The following is a 24,052-nucleotide window of genomic DNA, read 5'->3' as shown; positions in this document are numbered from 1 at the left end:
GAAGAGAAAGCGAACCAGATTTTATTTTGATGTTTGTTATGAGCGATAATCAAGGATGGTCGTTGAAGGAAGGAGAGAATATTAAAACTAAAAGTACATAGCTTTCCAAAGTGCATATAGCTACTTTTTTTTATTTTTTTCAAAAAGACTTAAAAAGTTTTCATTTTTTTTGTCGAATGGAAATAACTTTTAATATTTCTTCTTAAATTGAATATTGTTTCAAGAAACATTGAAATGCAGCCCTTATCACACCTTAAGCTTATGAAACTTTTAATGTTTTTTTTTATAGAATTAGGATACTTTTGTGAGGGTAGATAGTTGAAAACTGGTAAATTAGCTTACAAAATAAGCTTGATTCGAATTATCATCATTTTATATTAAAACTAAATGGTTTTTTTTTTACATCAGCAACTTGTTTAAGATAGATTTTCCTAACCTTTTAAATTGGTGCTTTTGAAAATCATTAAAATTGTTTTTTTTTTTTTTTTTCATAAACAAAACTGTTGATAACAGCAACAATTTAAACCATTTTCTTCTTTGAGAACATTACTTTTTCATCATTACTCCATTAACCACATCCTATATATGCTAAAATATTAAATTCCTTACTTTCAGAACCAAAATTGAATTTTCTATGAATAAAAGTAGGTAGGTAAATCTATATTTGTGTTTATACAAGTATATGTGTTTATGCTGTCACAAAGTAAATCCCAAACCAAAGCTCCCAATTGGTCTCTCTTCCTTTTCAGTTTAGCTATAGTATAAAAAACTTTTATAAAAATCTGCTTTAGCACACATTAACCGAGAGCATATACTTTGGGAAATATACTTCGACGCTTTCAAAAGAACTTTCACAAACTATGTTGAAGTTATCCCTGGCGTGAACGAAATTTGCCCCCAAAGAACTCTGAAAAAATCTCATTACCGTGCATGAAATTACGAAAGCCACTTCCTTCTCACCTTTTTTTATATCCAGTAATGACTCATTTATCCTTGACCAAACCCACGCATACCTACACACTACTTATCAAAATTATATTTTTCCTGCTTGCTATCGTTCTTCGAGCATACACAATACTTTTTTTTACACCTTAGCCGTATATAGCTTGAAGACCGAATAGTTAGTTATACACATATTAGGTTCATAGAGTAGATGTATGCTATGCATGTTTTAGGTAGGTGTATGCGGATACATATACCAACGGACTCATGAGTGTGGTAATTAGGTACTTAACTTTCAAATTACATATTTTTACATTAATTTTATGGAACACCCTTTGTTAAAGACCAAGGTGTAGAAAAAAATGATTATTTTCACGTCATAACATTTGCATTTCAATGAAAAGATGTAAAAGTTGATAAAACTCAACGATATTAATTTTTTTTTTGTAGTCAGATACACCCTGAGCCACTTAATTGACGACAAGTTTTATACAAAAAAAAAAAAAAACAATGAGAAATAAAGTTTCCTTGAGGGTGAAAATTATGGAAACATGGAAAAGAAAAGAGAGTTTTGTGGTTTATTGAATTAATTTTTTCCCCACACAGAGAAAAAAAAAACTATTTTAATAGTTAAAACCGGGATAACTGCTTTAAATAGTCATTCATTTTTTTTTTTTGACAGGAGGAAATCTTCAAAAGACACTTGGCAGTATTCGACACCAAGTAGTGTTTGACTCTCAACCACTAAAACCACCTCTTAATCAGGACCAATCTTGAAAGATCGACATCAGATTTTTCTTTCTTAACTTTGTACAATCACTTTGGGGGAAGTTTAAACTTTTAATACTTTCCCATGTTTTTTAGACCATAAGCTCATGAGGCTTGGTTCTTCTTAATCTTCGAACATGGTTTCTTATATTCAAGACGGATTCCATTTCAGAATTAGTATGACTTTGCAGTCTCTGATTGTGCGATACAGCGTATTTTTTATCAAATTCTGTAACCATTTCTATTTGTAAGTCACGATGTAGATCGCTGTTTCTTATGTATACCAAGGTGCATTAACTATTCCACGAAGGACTTTGTTTTGGAATTTTTGGATGATTTCGGTATTTGTTTTCTTTGTACAGCCCCATAATTGGATTCCATAGGTCCAAACAGGCTTTAGTACTTGATTATACAGCATTATTTTGTGTTGGGTTGATAAATCAGAGTTGTTACCAAGTAAATAGTACATTTTTCTATATCATTCATTATTGACTATTAAATAGTCATTATTGACTATTTCAATAGTCACATATAACTATTTTAATAGTTGAAATTGACTATTTCATGTAATTTGGAGAATACGAGTACTTCGATTGACTATTAGTCAAAAATAACTATTTTAATAGTTATCCCGATAATAATTATTATGTTCTCTGAGTGCATCTTTGAAAATATGGAGCTTGTTATCCTCTGGAAATTATAAAAAAAATCCGAAATTTTTTTTAAGTTGCTTGATATACCCAGTAATACCGAATGGACATGGCAGTCTCCAGATCACCAAACTGTTAACCAAATTGATCACATCGAAACAGAAACCAGCCATTCTTTCAATACAATACCCTCGATATCGTTCCGAATAGCTAACAATGTTGTTGCTTAACTCCGGATAAGGCTCCTCAATTAAAATTTGATATTGTAGAAATTTTTGACGACAAAAATTTTGAACCACACTTTACCGCAAGAACTTTTGATTACCGAGTCTCTCATAATTTCTCAGAGGATCCACCGCTACAACTAAATGAAAAATAATATTCTATCAAATAGTGAAACAATTTCCACATATCAAGGGGCACGGTAGTGCCCAGCCAAGTTCTCTAGCAACTTTTTTTCACTACACCCTTATTTACAGGAAACAACTCAGGCCATTTTCGACCCCCCTCTAACTTCCACACCAAAGATGCTAGAAATTTCAAACTCACTACATTTGTTGAGCTCGTCAAAACCAAACACCTCACAAAATTTCAGCCTCCTACGATGAGTAGTTTCTGAGATATAGGGCTTCAAAAATCGCAAAAACCGTAACTGACTCACTGACAGATCATCAAAATTATGGAGAACTTCCCGATATCGTAGAAAATTGAAATTTTACACGGTGATAGGACTTGTGGTGTATACAAAGGAAAAAATCGAAAATTTGAGATTTTCAATTCAGGGGGCGTGGCATCCGCCCATTTCCGCTGAATTTTCATCATATATTATAGAGCACTTCTGATTATCGTAGAATCTTGAAATTTGGTAGAATGGTGGAGCTGGTAGTTTACACAAAGGAAAAAATTTAAAATTTAAGAATTTCAGCCAGGGGGCGTGGCAACCGCCCATTCCTGCTGAATTTTCATCAAATATTATAGAGCACTTCTGTATGTCGTAGAATCTTGAAATTTGGTAGAATGGTGGAGCTAGTAGTTTACACAAAGGAAAAAATTTAAAGTTTGAGAATTTCAGGCAGGGGCGTGACAACCACCCATTTTCACTGAATTTTCATCAAATAAAGAGATTTTATATTCTACAGCCATACCTTGCAAAAAGTAGTGAAATCACAACAAAAACATTACTGTTAAAAAAAGAGCCAAGTTATCCTATGTTGAAATTATGCTGGCACAAAAAGTACTGAGATGTAAAAGTGTACCAAGTTCTAAAGTTTGGGTTCAAATTCGTATCAATAAAATTTTGATTGTTTACTTGGCAATTTTTGAAATAACTTTAAAAATCGATGGTTAAGAAAAATTGTCAAGAGAACAATCAAAATTTTATTGATACGAATTTGAACCCAAACTTTAGAACTTGGTACACTTTTACATCTCAGTACTTTTTGTGCCAGCATAATTTCAACATAGGATAACTTGGCTCTTTTTTTAACAGTAATGTTTTTGTTGTGATAGATATTAGCCCAAAATAAAGGCAAAGGCAATGAAAATGAGATTTTTTTTTTTAATTTAGTTTGACAACATAGTAACATAAATAATAAAACTGGTCTGTTACGAAAATCGCCTTTTAACCAAACCTTTCTTTTTCAAACTATTTTCGTGTGCTGATTCCGAAGCCAAAATTGAGCTTGCCTGTCATATTTTTGATATATTTCGTGGAATTTTGATACTTCTGAATTTTTTTTTCAAAAACTGATTACGCAATCTGAAATAAAACTGTTTCAGCACCTGGAAAAAGAAATTTTAAGATGATATTTAAAAATTAAAGTTGTAAACATAATAGACCGAGAGCCGGGAGCAGATTTTTTGCGTGAGAGGTAACCGATTCATATGAATGTCAGAGGTAGTCTGGGTCATGGTGATGACGAATACCTTAGTCTGCCTGCATTTATTTTACTTTTTCACATAACTCGCGTATTATTGGAATCAGCTGAAAAAAATGTATAGCAATCTTGAAGATAATTTAATTTCCTACAGAATATGTTAAATAAGTTTTTTCGATTAAACCTTCGGTTTAAGAGTTAGGGTGGTTTTTTTGAAACAAGTCAAAGGGTGATTTTCTTATTTTCGTCATATCTCTTTCATTTGAGGTTTTTTGAAAATTAATTTGAAGTAAAAGTTGTAGATCTTTTTATTATCTTTATTTATTACATTAACGGTTTTTCGATTTGACAGACCGTTTTCGATCTGTAGGAAAAAAACTTCAAAAAGATTGCAATTAAAACAGTGTTTCGTTTCGTTAAATACAGTTTTTCTTGTGCCTCGCTCTTATTCTTTTCGTTTGTTAAACAAAACACAAAACTTTATTTAAAATTAATGAATTTGATGGCATATGTATAATTTTTTTTCAATTTCTTTTTTTTTATAATTAAAAAAAAAACATATTTAAAAAAACGGTCACTATTGTTTTTTTTTTAATTCTTTGTTTTTAAGTTTCTTTAAAAAAAAATTCTTTTCAGAATTTTTAATAATCTTTTAATATCCGAAGCAACTTTTAACATAGCAGCAAGTACAATCGACTCTGGCCAATTTCATAAAGTACTTTTAAATATTTATCAGGCTTTTACATCCAAAAATGACGTTTGTTCCATACAAAAACGTCATTTGAAATTTTAAAGCCTGTTAAATGTTTATGAAATTGGCCATCAGTCGTTAATTTTATTTAAAATTACATTTCAAAAAATGTATACGTGATAAAATCTTTCATAATTTCAAAAAAAAAAAAAAATTGTTTAAGAACATAATAAAATTTCCATACCAGAATAATATATTAAAAACAGTGTACAAGATATTCTTTATTTGAAACCTGTTTAAAAATGTTTCAAATGAAAAAAAAAATCAAAAATGGCAAAATTCTAATAGTTTTAGATTAGATACATTAAGGAGCAAAATAACGGAATCAAATAAAATTCGTATACCTATTAAAAACAAAATTGCAATGGAAAAATATTTTGTCTTCAAAGTCTTATGGTCTCATTTTAAAACTTGAATTTTTTACTTCAAATTGTTTGTAAAACATAAAAATGCATACGATAGTATTAGCGTTATCTGTCAATAAATTGCACTCCATGCACAGTGAGCCTGAACAAGTTTAAGGTTGACCTAAAATGACGACAAAAACTAAAGATGATTCTTTGTTCCTGAAGGCCTCAGCAATCATAATCCGTTTTTACCAAATCGGATTAGCTTCCTTTTTCGAGATACCCCCCGTAAACGTGCTTTTTCGAGAAAAATTCATATCAACGCAAGGCTCGAGTATGATAACTTAGGCGCCGAGAATTGAAAACGGTTTTTAGTAGAGGTATTCAATACAATCATTTTTGGTTTTGGGAGGGAGGGTCTATGTCTCCCCCTTTAGGCTTGCGTTGATATGAATTACGTTTACGGGGGGTATCTCGAAAAAGGAAGCTAATCCGATTTTGGTAAAAACGGATTATGATTGCTGAGGCCTTCAGGAACAAAGCCTCATCTTAAGTTTTTGTCGTCATTTTAGGTCAACCTTAAACTTGTTCAGGCTCACTGTGCATGTTATAGATGCTCTCTGTTTCAATTTCAGTCTTTTTTGCCTTACATACTTCATATATGTTGATTGAATCTTTTTAAGGAGAACGGATTTTTAAATTTTTAGCATTGACTTAAGCCTTTTGTTTCAAGCTTTTTAATGATACAGTAAACATTCATGTATGTCAATTACATCCTGATCCATTATCCTTTGTACAGAACGCAAAGTTTGAATCCATTTTTTTGCTCTTCAGTGTATTTGTTTTCCCTGCTATTGTAAAAAACAAGTTTTATATCAATATATTTTTAAATTTCTTTTTAAGAAAATTTTAAAATTCGATAACTAATTCTTTTCTTTGTTTTTATTGAAAAACCCTTTAACATTCAAGGTAAATTTTTCTATAAGACTACGTTAATAAGTTCAACCTAGTTGTGCAATATACAAAAATCCAAAACATTCAAAAACAGTTCGATTCTAAAAACATAATAAATTATAATTTATTTAATTATAATAATTATTATTTCTTAAAGGACAACTTTATTTACCACTGCCTAATTTTCAGATAGTCACACGTAAAGTCTGAAATGTGTTAAAACTTAAACTTTGTTTACTAAAATATTTAAAAAAAAATAAACCAGCAAATGTTATATTGAAATTGAATTGATCTTAAACAAAAAATATATAATTGTGGGTCCTCAGAATTTTCAAAGAATTCGAAGTACCTACATATTTTCAAGACAAACTTAATTGAGAAGAATATGAGAGCACTATAACTACGGTTCAGAAAGGGTAAGCTAAATCAAATAAACCTTCTGAAAACTTTTATTTATCATAATTTACTTTGTATGTTAAGTGCTTCTCTCATATTCTTGTTCGTATTCGAATTTCCCAAATTGTTCGTACTACCATCAGTTTAAAAGTAAAAAAAGAAAAAAAAATAAACATTTTGTTTGTTCGTAATTAAACTACATTATACGTTCATGTACTTTTACATGTTCTTGTACATTACACAATCTGAACTCGAGGTAATTAGGGTAAAACTTTTTCTTAAGCCAAAATTAATTAGTTTAGTCTTTATTCTCGAAAATATTACATACATATTTGTGCTGAACGTGAACATTAAGTAGACACACTAAATTCTACATCATCTGATAAAAGATAAACCATGTATGATAAAGCAAAAAAGATTGCTTTTATAAGGGAACAAATTAATAAAAGTCTTTTTTTTTTATTCCCTAACGAATATTTACTATTTACTATGTGCACAAAACCTAGAGGACATTTTTTCTGTCCCAAAAAAATGTGTTTATTGACCCTTGTCTTAGATTTTTCTCAGATTATTTTAATAACTGTGTTTTCGGTTGAATTTCTGAATGACTCAATTTAATAGAATATAAGTAGCAAAGCAATGTACATAAAATTTAAAGAAGTGAGATATCCTAACAAGCAGACATCCCGAAAATGGGTTGTAAAAAAATTTATATTGCCTCAATCAACCTGCGCAGAGTGTGCGCTGCAAGAGAGGGGCTCAAAACGGTACTAAAGCTAATTGGGTTTTTCGTTTATTTTGCATAATGTTATTTGAATATAACGAGCAGAGGATGATGAAAATGTGTGCAGCTACCCTTTTTCTTGCATCTTAAATGAATAATGTTCTCGCTTTATTACAGAGATGGCGCTTTTACTGCCAGCAGAACTCTCAAAGAACCATAATTTCAATGATAGCAGCGACACCAGGCGGAATCTACGACTACGCTACAGGGCCTCATACAAACACAATCGAGACCGAGAACACGAGTGAGTAAATTTCAAATTTATCTTATAAAATGCGGTTTGATGTGAAAACAAAACACAATGGTCCATTTCACACTCCATCTCTTTATATATATATTTTTTTTTTGAAACAACATAACTTCAATACACAAAATAAATTTACATGAGGAAATAATTTTTTATAGACTAAGAAATGACTTATAAAACACCCGAAGGATATTTTTGTATTTTTTTCGTTCTGTTTGTTTTTTTTTTTTTTTTCATTCGACCAGAGCTAAGGTATATGAATAGGTATATCCTTTGTCAGCCTTCGTCATCATCATCGTCCTTGTTGGAGATAAACCTGAATAATGGCAAAGTAATTTATACTTCAATCATACTGTTTAGATATAAAATGTAATGACAGCTTTAGACTGATTTGCATACGACATTAATGACGACGCAAGGATGTAATAACCTGTTTTTGTTTAAGGCTTGTTAAGAAAACACATTTTCTCCTGCGTTTGCTGCGTGTCCTCCGGCTTGTGGAATGGAAAATTCATGTAATGTGAAAATTATTAACTTTGATGAGTTTACCCAAAGAATATAAGTGAATGAGTGACAAGAGGGGGAGGGGGGGGGGGGGGGGTTTGTTGTTCGCAACTCTGCAGAGGAATATATAGGTACAAAAGTAAATTTTGATTGAGTTATGGTAAATCTGTTTTGACTAAAGGACCTTGGAAACTTGATTACCATTTTATTTCTCTTGTGTATTTTTGTGTAGCTGAGGGAAAATTGCTTGTTATTGGTTTGAACATCCCTGTGGTTATCCCCACGAGTTTATTGAGGAAAAATTAAATTCAAATTGAAGATCATCAAAGTGGAATTACCTTGATATAAAGGAATAGGGAGTTTACTAAGTCATATAAGGTTATTAGGTTCCGATGCGGAATAGGATGCAAAGTAAACATATTGAAATTTGTATGTATACCTACATAGTTATATAATTCTATAATGCAGGTATAATGTTTTGTATAAGTGTTTTAAATTTATCAAGAATTTTGTGAATGTATTTGTATTTAATCTGGCACTTTGAAAAGTATCTGATTTAAGATAAAATAAAAACAAAAATGAAAATAAATGTTAAGGGATGCTGGCTGCTGATAAATCAATTAACATTTTAACAATATTAAGGATTTCAAGTTTGCATGTGGGTGCGATTGGGATTGCGATTGCGACAAAGAGGAGAGATGACAAAACATTCAAGTGGAAAAATTCTTTGTTCTGTAAAGTGGAGTAAATATACTGTTGATATATCTTATATCATTGTATGAATGATGTGTATGTTAAAGTATGGAGTAAAAAGTAAACGTTTCAATTAGTGCTGAAGCTTTGTGATAAAATCAATTAAAATTGAAATAAATTTAAAATTGCTTGAACTATTAAATAAATATTTTTTGTAGCACTAGAGTGAAAAAAAAAATTATCTGATCTGATCATAAACATGGAATTTTAAAACATTGCATAGTAAAGACTCAACTAAAATATAAATTTTCAGGCAACTCAGGAACTTTAATATGCTGAATCTAGATATTTTGAGAACTTTTTTTTTTAAATAAGACCAATTAAAATTTATTCGTGTTCTTTGATGAGTTGAATGATTTTTTTACAATTCAAATTTTGCTTTTTAAAATTGCTTTTTAAAATATTGTTTTAAAAAACTAATATTTTGTGAAGTATAAACTAAAGGATTTTAAGGTTCTGTAAGAAAGCACCCTAATTCAAAGTAACTTCTTTTTCGACAGTCAAAAAGTTGACATATTTTTCGTTAGGTACACAATTCAATTGATGTATAAATTTTAATGTTGGTGTTAAAATTTAATACCAACAGAATTATGAGTAGAATTTGATATGGAAACAATAAATTCACTGTAAAAGTGTTCAACCCGTGATCCATTTACCTTATTATTTTTCGAAATGAATTTCTTTCAAAGAAAATTGTAAACGCAATGATATAACATTTTGTATGCAGCTTACTATTTTAAATCAAAGCCAACAAAAACACCCATGTTTGAAATATAGGTAGGTTAGGTACACTTCTTTAAAATCTAAAAGCGATATTCTCCCGCAGCCTCAGTTGACCTACATTTTGTTTTTGTAGAATTCTGCCACAAACAAAAGTTAAGCATTTTTAAAATGAAGCAAGCCCTCCAAAACCACACATGACGAAAAAATCGTCTTCAATATTCCAATATTACAGGTTAAAACTTTTGCCTCAAGACGCAAAATTAAAAAAAAAAATCTTCGCAATTCTGAACCCAATTTATTTACCCTCCATTAAAAATTGAAAATCCGTCAAATCGCATTTTATATTCCATTATTCCCATTTTAAATGGTGATTTTAAACTTAATGGAGTGTGAATAAATTGGGGTAAGGTCTGTTTTTAATCTAAAATTCTTTTCATAACCAAGGGCTTTGTCAATTTCCAACCGATTTTCATAGAAAATAAATCATTTGATTTAAACTTCATGTTGTTTTGAAAAGTTATCAAAATTAAAATTTTCTAGTCCAAAAGTACATACATAGGTATGCTTAAGATCGATATTCATGTGGAGAAAATGTCAAAAAAAAACATAATAAAGGAAAGATAGACTTTTTCGTAGAACGAAATACAGGAAGGCTGATTTTTTAATATCTGAAAGAAGGGCATTCGAAAAGCTCAAGTCCTAGTTTTTGGGACACCAACCCTTTGGCGAAAACGCCATTTTGGAAAATGCGAATTGATCTATGTATATCTCCCAAACTATTGGTTTGAATGAATAAGTTATACAACCAAAGTTGTAGCTAACATAAATATCTTTTTTTTTAATTTTTCTCAGTTCCTATGATAGTTATATAATTTTTTCTTATCATTAAAGCTGTGGAGCATCAAATTTCCAATTGTTTGTTATACTTTTGAAGATTATGCTATTTTTCAAACTAAAGATAGAGAACTTAAAAGAGCAGTCCCACCACAATATCGTTGAATAATATTATGATCTTTCAATGAGGTAATACAAATAAAGGCTAAATGGAGCACGTTATGTCAAAAAACAATCATTTTGTTGGTATAGGCAATTTTCTACAAAATTTGACTTAAAGTGAAAAAAATAATGGTAATACTTACAATATCGTGGTATATTTCTTTTAAAGTGAAAAAACTATTACTGATTAATAAATTAATCAATTATTAATAAATTAATTTGTTTGATCATTAGTTTTTGAAGAATAAGCTTCCATCGAAATTTAAAGAAAAAAAAATTGTTGTTTGGAATAAATTTTTTTACCAAACAATTGGAAATTTGATGCTCTACAACTTTTATGATAAGAAAAAATGGTGTTACTATCTTAGGGACAGAAAAAAATTTAAAAAACCGAAAAAATAAAATGGCATAACCTCAAAAATATTGATTTCACGAAAAAACAGTGTATGCACAGAAAATGATGTTTATGTTAGCTACAACTTTGGTCGAATAACTTATTCGAAACCAATAGTTTGGGAGATATAGATCAATTCGCGTTTTCCAGAATAGCGGATTTCGTCAGGAGTTTGGTGTCCCGAAAACCAGGACTTATGTAAGCTTTTCGAATAACCTTCTTTTAGATTTGAAAAAAAATCAGCCTTCCTGTATTTCGTTCCACAAAATGCCTGTTTTTTTACTAACTTTTACTTGTTACTATATATCAAGTTATACATTCGTACAAACAAAAAAAGTTGAGATAACATTTTTCCATGACATAACGATGGTAGAGAATGCCAAAAAAGTGGGTCCCGGAAGTCCGTCTGTCTGTCAGTCTGGCTGTATAAGGAGGTACAGCCTAAACGGATGGACCGATTGACTTCAAACTTGGTATGTAGCACTTTTTGGAGACTCTCCAGAGGGGTTTTTGGAATTAATTTTTTTGGACCAAAAATAACGGTACTTGTCATATACCGATTTTAGTAATGTTGAAATGATGACCAGTGCGGGTTTGTTGCGGGTAAATCAACCACAGATGCAATCCAGAGTATCAGAATCATTATGGAAAAACATCGAGATTCCTTGGAGGATTTGCATGTGGTATTGGTTGATTTTGAAAAAGCATTCGATCGACAACCACGAGATCTGATATGGGTGGCCCTCAGACAACAAGGAGTTCCGGAAACCTATGTGCGGATAATTATGGACATGTATGATGGAGCAGTTACTAAAGTAAGATGTGCAGCTGGAGTGACCGAAGAATTCGAAATCACAGTAGGTGTACACCAGGGAAGCGTCTTGAGTCCTCTGCTCTTTATTACCGTTCTTGATTACCTGCTCGAAGGCAAAGTGACGGACCCAAAAGTGCATCAGTTATTCTTTGCTGACGATGGAGCCATCATAAGTGAAGACCCGATATTCCTGCAACGAGCACTTGATGTATGGGTGGATGTTCTAGAAGGTAGTGGGTACCGCATAAGCACGAAAAAGACAGATTACCTATGCTGCCCATTTTCTGATCCACACAGGCCTATTCCTGACATTTATTTGAATGGTGTAGTGCTTCCCAAGTGTGAAAAGTTTAACCCTCTAATGGATAAGACCGTCTCAAGACTGCCTTCAGTTTTTTTGCTTTATTGTCAAACTTAACAAATATTTTTCGTTTAAACAACAAAAACTTGTTGTTACTTTCTCTTACTAGCATTTTGATACCTTTTTCATTCAGCTTCGACCACGTGTGTGAGAGCTGTCATTAATTGAATATCAAAATTCATTGAATTTAGCGCGAAAATTAATTCATTTAGTTTCAATTTTTCAAGTGTGCAAAAAAACATCTTAGAGGCATAAATATATAAATATTAATTTTACTGCAAGTAGACTATGTTATTTATTTGTGGTATAGTAAAATTGAAGTGAAAAAACAGTGAAATGGGTCTTGTAGAAGAAAAAAAGTCAAGACCGTCTCAAGACGGTCTTGCCTGTTTACGTGTAAAAAGTGTTCGTCCTTGGTTTTGTTCTATTGCTATATTTTATGATAAAATTAAAATATAATGTATTAGATGGATCTCCGTAAACGTGAACAGTCAAAAAATTTAATTTGAATGAATTGACTAATGTTCAATTGGCAGAATTCATCGATTATATGGAGAGTGATGATGAAACTGAAGAACTGGGCCCATGTTCTTCATCTGCCATTTCAAAGTCTGGCTTCAAAACCCCTACCGTTCTTTGAGGCTACTGGGCCAATAATTGAGACTCTATAAGTGCCTGGCTACACGGTGATTTTTCAATTGCCTAAGCAGTGAGTTTGTAGGCAAGTGGGATGAGGAGTGAAGGGGGAAGATGATCACGAAGGGAACTGAATTTTCTGAGGGCAGTAGAGTTCCATTGCCAAATTTTCCTCTTTTTGACGTTTGTTCCTAGAAAATGTAAAAGTGGAACGTGATTGGGCACAACAGTGTGTAGCCACCGCTTGTGATTTTTCAATCGATTGAAAAATCACTGTGTAGCCAGACACTAACAAAGGACCCGAAAAAGCTTGCCAAATTGATCTGGCGTAAGAGCTCAATGTGTCTTTACGTCAATGAAGTTTTGATGTGATGCATCACTGCCATTGAGTGTTAGGAACCTCAAAACGCCAATGGAAATATTCAATTGGTTTCATTGATCATTGATCTGGTAACTGAGGAGACAAATCGTTGTGCGTTAACGGAAAATATAAGCTCCGGCTTCAAAACTTCTTCCGCAGAAATACGGAATTATATTGGTATAATGATGTACATGTCGATAAACCGTTATCCCAATACAGAGAGCTACTGGTTAAAAAATGCGTTCCCTGCGATTCAGAAGGGTTAGCCAGTAAAACGATTTGTTGCCATCAAAAAACAACTCTTGGAGATTACTTCTTCGATGAGTTGGATGACGTCTCGTCCTTGCCACTGAAAAACATAATGAAATTTATCCAAATTTCAGGATGGTTCAGGGAGGCCCCTAGCACTAATTCCCAATAAGACCTTCCCTTACCCATCCTCACTCCTTCCCACCCTAACCCTGGGGATCACAATGGATCCATCGAGATCCGAGTGAGGTGACTCGACTTGTCGGATTATCACCCCGTTTAACCTAACCTAACCATCAAAAGATATTTATGCTTCCAAGATGAATCCCAAAGAAGAAAAAAAAGTGAACCAGGCTTTGACCATTTATTTCGAATTCGAGCTTTCGTATAAACAAACGAAACGAGTGGTTCGATTCGATACCTAAATCTGCAAGACTATGTGTTGACGAACAAATGTGCAGTACCAAGACGAAACACCATTTTCGTCAATATTTGCCATACAAGCCGCATAAATGGGGTATCAAATTGTTTGTTCTTTGCAATTCGAACGGATTTGCCTACCGTTTTGGGGTGTATAATGGTGCATGTGATAATGTCATCCTACCTGGTAAGCCAGATTTAGGAGCCACATCAAATGTTGTTGTTCGGTTAGCAGAATCAATTCCTGAGTTTGCTAACCATTCCGAGTACCTACTTCTAATGCAGGAAAAAGAGCAGTTCAGAAAAGGTGCAAGAATTGCAAAAAGTCCGACACACAAGTAATGTGTTGCAAGTGTAAAATTCATTTATGTTGCACAGCAAACAAAAATTGTTTCTTTGATTATCACCACAGAAACTAAAAAATTTGTTTCCATTTTTTATTGAATAAAAAAAATTTGAATTAACATTGATCTCACTAGGTACTTTTTCTTACTTTCAAACCGGCAAGACCGTCTTGAGACGGTCTTCAGTATTTGTCACTTAAAACTCGATGTGGATACAATTTTTGGGTGCAAATTTTAAATATAAGCTTATAAAAGGTATATCTACCTGGAAAAAAAATATGAACTTGGTACGACCATTTTTACCATTTTGCCCGTTAGAGGGTTAAATATCTGGGGTCTATGATAAATAACGAAGGTACTTGTGATGACGATATCAATCATCGCGTAAGCGTAGGGTGGATGAAGTGGCGGGAAAATTCTGCTATCTTCTGTGATCGAAAAATGCCCCCTAAGCTGAAAGGAAGGCTCTACACTGCAGTTGTGCGTCCAGCACTCACATACGGTTCACAATGTTGGACAATGTACAAAAAGTATGAGAGTAAGTTAACGGCAGCTGAGATGAAGATGCTTCGTATGACAGCAGGAGTAACAAAGCTTGATAGAATTAGAAGTACGAAGATCCGAGGAAGCCTTCATGTTAAAAACACCATCTCCCAAAAAATTGAACACGACCGACTCAGTTGGTATTGCCATGTTCAAAGGAGAGATCCTGAGAACCCCGTCAAAAAAGCAATATCATACAACGTTCCAACACGAAATAATAAGAAAGGTAGGCCTAAAAACTCCTGGTACAAGCAAATGCAAAAACACCAGCATTCAGTTAGCCTCAGAAACGGAACAATACAAAACAGGGAGGCTTGCCGCCGATTTCTGAGGTCAACCCGGCGAACCCCACAGGCGGATCACTAGTGTGAAGCAGTAACGTGGGAAGGTTATGATCCCCTCGACATCGAGATCATAACAGCGCCGAGAAAAAGGAAGAAGAAGAAGTAATGTTGAAATTGCTCAAAAATGGCTCGAACGCTTTTGTTTGAAAAATTCAAATTTAAGTTTTAAAACAAGGTCTGTCTTCTAATGAATTTTGTTTTGATTTTATTTAAAAAATTCAAATTTAAGTTTTAAAACAAGGTCTGTCTTCTAATGAAAAAAAAATTTTTTTGAAAATCATTATTAACCGTACCTGCCATAGAACCGTTTTTTTTTTCAAGTCCGATTATCTCTGAAACCGCTTATTCGATTTCAAACGAAACTTTTTGTGAAGAAGCATTTATGTAATTCTAATATAAGCCAAAAATTAAATTTTTAAATAAATAATTTTTGGATTTAAAAAAAAAATTTTGAATTTTTTTTTTTTGAAAAATCAAATTTTCGAAAACGATACATTCCTTGATCCACGATCTTCAAATTTTGTTTTTAGATGTCGATTAGTGATTTCTACAAAATGGCATACCAATTTTATTTCAAAACTTTTTTTTCAATAAATTATTTATAAAAAATTAGTTTTTTTAAAAAAACGGCTCTAACGATTTTGAATTTTTTTTTTTTTTAAATGCATCTTAATATACCAATCAAAACTGCCTTCTTGTTTTGGAGGGCAATTTGATTTCAGATTTTATTTTATTTTTTTTAAAACCAATTTTTTTTTTGTATTTTTGTTTGTACCTACATTTTCCAAATTTCTGTATAAAAAGTCTTAAAAATTTAAGCAACTTTAACTCTAAGAGCAAGTTCGTGCGACCCAGACGTGCATTTTATTTCTTAACAGTGTATTGATCCCCGGCGAACCCCACATGTGGAGCCGTAGTGTGAGGCAGTAAAGTGGAAGAGCTGGGATCCCATTCGAGATCATGAATGTCGTCTATAATGGAGAAAAAGAAGAACAGTGTTTTGATGAAATGTAAATATTTTTCTAAAAATCACAGAAGTCAAAACTTACATAAGTTAAACCAAACATTAGTCAGAATTATGTCAAGTTATTTCATTTTTGCTCTCTAATGCCTAACATAAAAGTTATTTCAAAATTCAAATACCATTAATGTTGATTTTTGATGAATTATTTCTCAAACGTCGAAAAAACTCAAAAAATTAACTTTAAAACGTGGCAACTGGCAACTCTATGCCGACTTTTAAGTCGGCTGCCTGTGCGCACACTAGGAGTCCAACCCGACTAAACTATCGGCCGATAGAAAGTCTGTAGTGTGCGGGGACTCTTAACTGGTATAACGATAATTCATATGGCCGGATCTTCTACTAGGCATATATGTTCAGCAAAAAATTTGAAGCTAAAAATGTCGCAGTGGGTACCTTGGAACGACCAATACAAACAAAAATTAACCTTTGAAAATGAGTTTGAGTATTTTAAGTCCAGTTCAGTTGTAACAGACAAAATTGGTTTTTCGATTTATAATACCTTACAAGACATTGAGAAAAAAGTTGACATGATCTTCCACTTAATATTTTAGGAATCCTAATTTAATCTTTACTTAAAGTTAAAAACTGGATAGTTATTGTTAATAAATACCTTGTTGGCCAGTGTAATTTAATATAATGAACTTCTGAACCTATTCAGTTGACGCAAAGTGTATGTTAAAATTATACTTAACTTTAGATCTCCAAATTTTATTATTCTCGTTTGAAACTAATGAAAAATTCTTCTTTTCTCTTATTAACATTTTTTGCTTGAATACAACCATCAATTCAGAAATGAAACACAGCTTCTTTTAATTAGCTACTCATTTCCAAATATTTGAGAAATAACAAAACCTCCGCCAACGTTTTCCTTGAGATTTATGAATTTATGTGCGGGATAAACCAAAATTAATAACTTTTAGAGCTTCAAATATTTGATATACCAATGAATTTGTGCCTTTTTCCCGGCTTCGACAAAACTGTGACCCTTCGCAAAAATGACTAACATAATTAATTACCAAAAAAAGAAGCTATTCACCAAACCGAAAACCCACAAAGGAAGCACGAAAAAAGAAACAATGATTGGATAATATTCAATTTCAATTCAATTTTCTCTGAAATATTGATATGTTTGTTTTATTTCATGACATAATTCTGATTAATTGGCAGAAATTATTGATGAATCAAATAAACGATTACGTCTGTGAACCAGATTGTATTTCTCATATCAGAGAAAAAAAACTCAATAAAACATAATCCATACCTAATTGACATTCTATTTGAGGAATTTCTTTCCTTCTTCTTTTTTCTCAAAAACATATACATAACTCACTACTCAAACTCACCCCATACACTCGTATATCTCGCTCCCATCAAAGACTCTGAATAAATGACGAAGCTTTGAGTTATTGTTTGTTTCCATGTTTGGAAAGCTTGTCTGTCTATATCCCTTTTTGTAAGATAATACACAATGATTTATTCATTTCCGATTACTTAGCCTGATATACATGCATAGATATGGTAAGGTGTAGAATGTAGACGACTCAAGGTACAAGATATACGAGTCGATTCTATTAACCTTAAAAGTCATTTATTCTGTATGCCAAAGCTATTAGTTACCTTTGGCAAAACATAGGTAAAAATAACAATAGCAGCAGCTGAGAAAATTTTAGTTTTTTTTTTTTCTGTCCGCATGTGTATTTGTGCCGACCGACATTTTTTTGTCATCAAATCTAAATCTAATCTATTGATGAAAAATATCCAACTTCTTTGTTATCCTTGGGTAGAAACAAAAAAATAAAATAAAGAAAAAAAAAAAAATATAACACAAGGAGACTCTGTGAACCAAAACTCAATATACGGTAAATCAATGAGAAAATGGAAAGGTTGCCTGTCCAATTAAATTGTTATTTTCCAGTTGCGAGTTGGTGAAACGAGGATAACTACTGTTTTAAGGATAGTTCAATGGATTTTCCAATTTTAGTCTGAAGGACGCCGTTTCCGTACCGATATTGAAATAAAAAGCAGCATCAAGGTTTTAAAAGGATCCATCAGGCTGACGTGGATTAAACTCCCTGTGTAGTCCCTCACTTTGACAAAAAGAAGGATACATACCTACTCAGCAAATAGTGTAGGGGAAGACTCAGTTCCGAATCGAGACGAGACGAAACGAATCGACTCAACTCGACTCCGGCAATGTCAGTGATTTAAACGCTTATGCGTTGTAAGGTAAGGTAGCTAAAAAGGATAAAAGATGGGTGGTATGTTGTGTATGGAGTATATGGACCTATCTGTGTTTAGATTTTACCACTTTCGTTATGGGAACTGGTACGTAGACGGAGATAGAATTTCATTAAGGTGTTTCTCTGCCTGAACTTTGAGGAACGAACTTGAGAGACATATTGTCGTATTTAATAGCTGGGTACCTAGGCGTATTATGTTACTAAGCTGTAGAAAGTAGGAAGAGTTTACGGTTGGAAACAGAAATTTAACCGAAGGAAATTTTAAATGAATAAGGATTCGTAAATTAATTACAAGCAATTGTTTGGTTAAGGGAAACTGTTGTTACTATTAGAGTTAAGGTAAATAAAGTTAAGAGGTAGGTAGGTAGTCAGGAGTTTAATATCGACAACGATATATATAAAAAGCGTTTAATGTTTGGGTGATTCTAGTTTTGCTGTAAATTGAAAATTATTTTACAATGAAAACAAGCAGGAATTGCCAGAAGAGTTGTAGGCTTAATATAATGACTTCGATAGTCTAACAGATCTTCAATTAGTTTAAAATGAACTTTTTAATTGAGGAAAATATTTGATAAGAAGTTTATAGGTAATTATTAAATTGAAGAAAATTTTAAAGTCAGTATATTTTCAAAGGAATTTTAAATTATTGTAGATTTCTGACTAAAATGTATGCAGTGGTAAACTTTGGTTTTCACAATCATTAATTTTCAGAAATTATCATGTTTCCTATTTGAAGAAATATCGAATTCTTGCCATAATTTCATGCAATTGATACATAAACTGGGAAAATAATCAAATTTCTTTAACACACAGCTCTCTGTTAGAAGAAGTACTTCAGCTTAAAACACACATACTATTTTTTAAGGATGGAAAACCAATTTGAAAGTTCTGCCTATTCCTCGGACAGATAGAAATTGAATAAGTATTAAAAAAGGGTAAACAGGGAGAAAATGACTAATTTAAAGTTCTAACAAATTGCAAGTTTATTATTTTTCCAACATCGCATTTAATAAACTTTTGATGTAGTTTTGAATATATAATATAATATAAAAAAAATCTAAATGTGAATATTATTTGCTCAATTAATGTTTTCCTCTCAGCAAATGAAAAAAATAATTACTATTTCTGAAACTTTCGAAACTCGAGGTTTTTTGCCTCTCAGTGCGGTATTTTGGTCTAAAACCTGGCCAAAAATATTTGGGCACATTTTCACTTCAAATAGATACCAAGTGACTAAAAAGTTATTTGGAAGGAAAATTTTTAATTTTCTTGGTACAGTAAAATCCACTTAAGTGCTTACCTCTCGATTAGCCATGAAAAAAATATTAAAAATAAAAAAATGCACGTACAGTCCCGTGCTATAATTTTTCGTAAAGCTGGTAGTTTATCCTTTATTTTGCTTTTTTACTCAAGTTGTTTCATTAAGTAGTTTTCGAGAAATTAAGTTTAAAAGATGAAATTTAGAAAAAAACGTTGTTTTCTTTTTTTTTTTTACTAATTCTGTATAAAATTTTGCAATATTATGAACTTTTTTTATCATTATTTAATGACCTGGTCAAATTCTAAAGAATTCATTCGAATAAATATCAAAGTTCCTAAGAAATTAAAAAAAAACTGAAACATAATTTTTTCACGGAAACCCTGTTTCTTTTTTTTTTATTTGCAATAAAATTTTTTATTTGCACTTTGTTTTTAATTTTTAACTGAATGGACTGTATTTTAAGAATATTGTGTCAAAATTTTAGGTCTATTGGAGCTAAATTGACTAAGTTATGAGTATTTTAATACTTCGCTTACAAATCTCGGGCAAACTCTTGAAATGCAAAATTGTTCCACATACCCTGCAGTTTAAAAATATATGGGTTAGACCTTGTTGCGGCGTGTTGCGCTATTTTTAAAACATTAATGTTTAAAAAAATAAATTGCACGACTGGGGTCGCACGTACTTGCTCTTATGCTTAAAGTAACTATAATATTAAAGCTTTTTATTCAAGAAATTTAAAATTTGATATTTTGAAGAAATTTCATAAGTATAAACAAATTAAATCTGTTTTTATAATTAATTAAACTCCGTTTTAAATTATCTTAAAAAAAAAACAAATATGCCATTTTATTTCTTGTATAAATATGTAGGTATTTTTAGAAAAAAATTTTCGAAAATTGTAGGAGCCGTTTTTTAAAAAAATAATTTTTTATGTATACAAATTTTTTAACATTTTTCAAAAAAAAAGTTGGTATGCCATTTTGAAGAAATAATTAATTTACATATAAAAACTAAATTTCAAAATTTTTCATTGATCCGTTTTCAAAAAATTGATTTTTCAAAAAAAAAATTTGAAATATTTTTTAAAAATCCAAAAATGCGTTTTTTGAAAATTTTCTAAAATTTTATTATTATCTTTACTTACACACTTTTGTATAAAAATTTTCATTTTAATCGGGTTAATGTTGTACGAGATATTCAGAAACGAAAAAAAACGTTCTATGACAGGTACCGTTAATAACGTTACAAAACATATTTTTTTATTGAAAAAGTTAGCTCTTATGTGTAGTACAAGCCACAAAAATTTTAATCAAAATCGTTAGAGCCGTTTTTGAAAAAAATTAACTTTTCTATTTCCGTTATATGGCAGGTACCGTTAGTTTTGGTCATAAAAAAAAAATTTCAATTTCCCCTCTAGGGAATCACCAAAAACTGCTAACTACCAAGTTTGAAGAAAATCACTTCACTCGTTTAGGCTGCAGCTCCAGATAGAGACAGACACACAGACAGAGAGACAGACAGACAGAATTGCCGGACCCACTTTTTTGGCATTCTCCATCATCGTAATGTCATGTAAAATTGTTATCTCGAGTTCGATTTTTTTTACGAATCCTAAACTTGCCCTATAGTACCTATATCGCAAGTAAAAAACGACCCCTCCATATGAAAAAATAGAGTTGCATAAACAATTACATTTTTTTAGAATACCATAAAAACCTTGAATGTCAATATCCATATAAAAAAAATGTTCACAAAAATCACTTTTAAGTAAAAAAAAAAACACTAAGAAAGTTCACTTTTTTTATTAAAAAAAGAAAAAAAATTCGTGTTTACCCAAATAGTGTTCCTTGCGACTGATGGTGTGGCGAACTGGGTTGACTAATTTAAAGATAGACTTCACTAAAAAGTAGCCTGGTTATCTACCTGTAATGGGACATAAGCTTAATACAGGGGGGAAAAATTGAGAAACATGATTTATGACCACGCTTTAGGTCAAATTACCGCACTGTGGGGCCGTTCGTCTGCATAAGCTTCCTCAGTTTTCAGACGATGCTGATAAACTTATTGAACTTATTGATTCTTCTATGTTTGCATGTTTTTATCTAACAATAAGTCCGAACCAGTTCGTATCTTTCGCTTGATCGGAAAATGGCAACTAACAGTCATTAGATGCTGTCATTAGCTCGTCACTTACTTACGTTTGGTTCGAATTGGATGTATGTAACCGAACCGTAAATTAAATACTTCCGACGCACGCATGTGCTGTAGGTTCGGTGGTCTTATCAAGTTAAATATTTTTTTCCATCTATAATTTTATTCTTCAACTTGTAGCTCTTGGTTTACGCTATAGTTTTATGACTTTTTTTTTGAATTTCTAAAAACTCAGGTGTTCCAGCAGCCTAATTTATCTCATCAGCAAAACTTTTTTCAAAAACAAAAATCTCATTTTTAATCGGTTGATTTAGGTGTTATAGCGGATAACAGCTTGTTCAACTCGCGAAGGTTCAAAATTTGATCATCTGTTTGCTTTGCATATTTCGAGAAGTAGAAGTTGATGAAATTTTTTTTTTTTTTATCATTAACGGTGCCTGTCACAGCACTCCCACCAATTGATTCAATTTCAACGATTTTTTGAGAAGGAAAATCATTTATTAAGCTTTGAATAAAATCCATTATAAAATTTTGAAAACCATAATTTTTAATTTTATTGGTTTTGAAAAATCAAATTTACAAAAACAGGCCATTGATTTTTTTGAAATTTTGGTTTTAGGTGTTAAATAATATTTGCTACAAAATGGCATACCAGCTTTATAACCTAAATATTTAAAAGTTTTTAAAAAAATTATTAAAAAAATAAATTAAATCTAGATTATTTAAGAAATCTATTTATTACCTACTGTATAATACAGTAAAATAAGGTGAAAAAGGGGTAAATCTCGGAATGAATGCTAGTAAAATTTTTTTTTTGCTCAATATCTTCGTTTTGGCATTCTATAACTTACCTCAAAAGTTTAGAAAAATCTCATGTCCGCAAGTCGCGCGAAATGGAGATTTTCTAAACTAACAATAATAGACGATGGTATTATTATTACACATGTGATACATGATTTCAAGGTATTTTTTAATGCTGATTCCAAAAAAATCTAAAATCAAGGCAATCTGACGTCTCTGAAAAAAGTTATACCGGTTTTTCATGTGTCAAACCATATTATTATAACAGTTGCAAACTTACTACCGAAAACCCCTTGAAAGTTATGGTAGATGAACCAAATTTTGCATGAAGGTTTTCATATCCATTATCATTAAGAATCAAAACAATTCAGCGAAAAAAACATTCATATCTAAATGGTATTTTTTGAGAAAAGGGGAAATTTTGGGATATGCACTAAAAAACATGCTGGTGCAATCTTGGATTTAGTGCTAATAGGATAACTTTTTTTGTTTCTATCTTTGTTTGGATATTCCATAATTTATGTCAAAAATCTAAAAAAATCTCATGTCCGCAAGTCCTTATTTTCCGGGTTAAACTAAGTTAGGTGCAGATTTGAAAAATTTAATAAGAAAACTTTAGATTTGTATATGTAAACCAACATAAGCGACATGATTTAAAGGTATTTTGTATCACTTATTCCAACAAAACTCACAAACAAGTCAACCTGACCATCCCTAAAAAGTAATGTACCTTATTCAAGTTAAATTGATTGTACCAGGATGTTTTTTAGTGCATATTCCAAAATTTCCCCTTTTTTTCAAAAATACCGTTTTATCATAAATATGAATATTTTTTGCATTGTATTGTTTTGATTCTTAATGATAATGGATATTAAAACCTTCATGCAAAATTTGGTTCCGCTACTTAAAAAACCTTGAAATCATGTATCATTTGTGTATATAATACCATCGTCTATTATTGTTAGTTTAGAAAATCTCCATTTCGCGCTTTGACCTTGAAAACGCGACTTGCGGACATGAGATTTTTCTAGACTTTTGACAAAAAAAAATTTCTATTAGCATTCATTCCGAGGTTAAACCCTTATTTCACTGGATTAGTAGAATAAAGTAAAATGAGCTATGGAAACAGCAAAAAAACAACTTTTTTAGAACAAAATATATAACAGAAAAGCGTATGGAATATCCAAGAATCAGGGAGGACAGGCTATCAAATAGCAAAGCAAATCACTGACAAGTTTTTGATATTTGTATTTCTTTGCCAGGTGCTTCATTTTTTTCTGCACTGTAATATGTTGTTTTTTTTTTTAATTTTTTTAAGTGTTCAATTAAATGTAAAAAATGCGGAAGAGTCTAATAAAAAATGTTTTGAAGTCAGAAAAACTCAAATGCAGTATTAAAGTATTAGTTTTGAGTA

The 24,052-nt window shown here is 31.4% G+C and overlaps 1 protein-coding gene and 1 long non-coding RNA gene across 7 annotated transcripts in view; one reads left to right on the top strand and one right to left on the bottom strand.

Moving 5' to 3' along the window:
* Positions 1-24,052, top strand: part of LOC129912300 (somatomedin-B and thrombospondin type-1 domain-containing protein) — a 159,072-nt gene that overhangs the window by 122,858 nt on the left and 12,162 nt on the right. For all 6 annotated transcript variants that reach the window (XM_055990513.1, XM_055990507.1, XM_055990509.1 and 3 more), the window contains one exon: positions 7,587-7,713. In XM_055990513.1, the coding sequence (XP_055846488.1) occupies positions 7,587-7,713 (127 nt within the window). The remainder of the gene's footprint in view (positions 1-7,586; positions 7,714-24,052) is intronic.
* LOC129912302 (uncharacterized) lies at positions 21,473-22,194 on the bottom strand. The gene is made up of 2 exons (XR_008771796.1): positions 21,688-22,194; positions 21,473-21,609 (listed from the first exon to the last, which is right to left on the bottom strand). It is a non-coding gene; the product is annotated as an uncharacterized LOC129912302 (long non-coding RNA).

Source organism: Episyrphus balteatus, chromosome 2 (genome assembly GCF_945859705.1).
Source record: "Episyrphus balteatus chromosome 2, idEpiBalt1.1, whole genome shotgun sequence".
Classification (NCBI taxonomy): Eukaryota; Metazoa; Arthropoda; class Insecta; order Diptera; family Syrphidae; genus Episyrphus; species Episyrphus balteatus.
The sequence above is the reverse complement of the archived record's forward strand: the minus strand, read 5'-3'. Positions and strand labels throughout refer to the sequence as shown.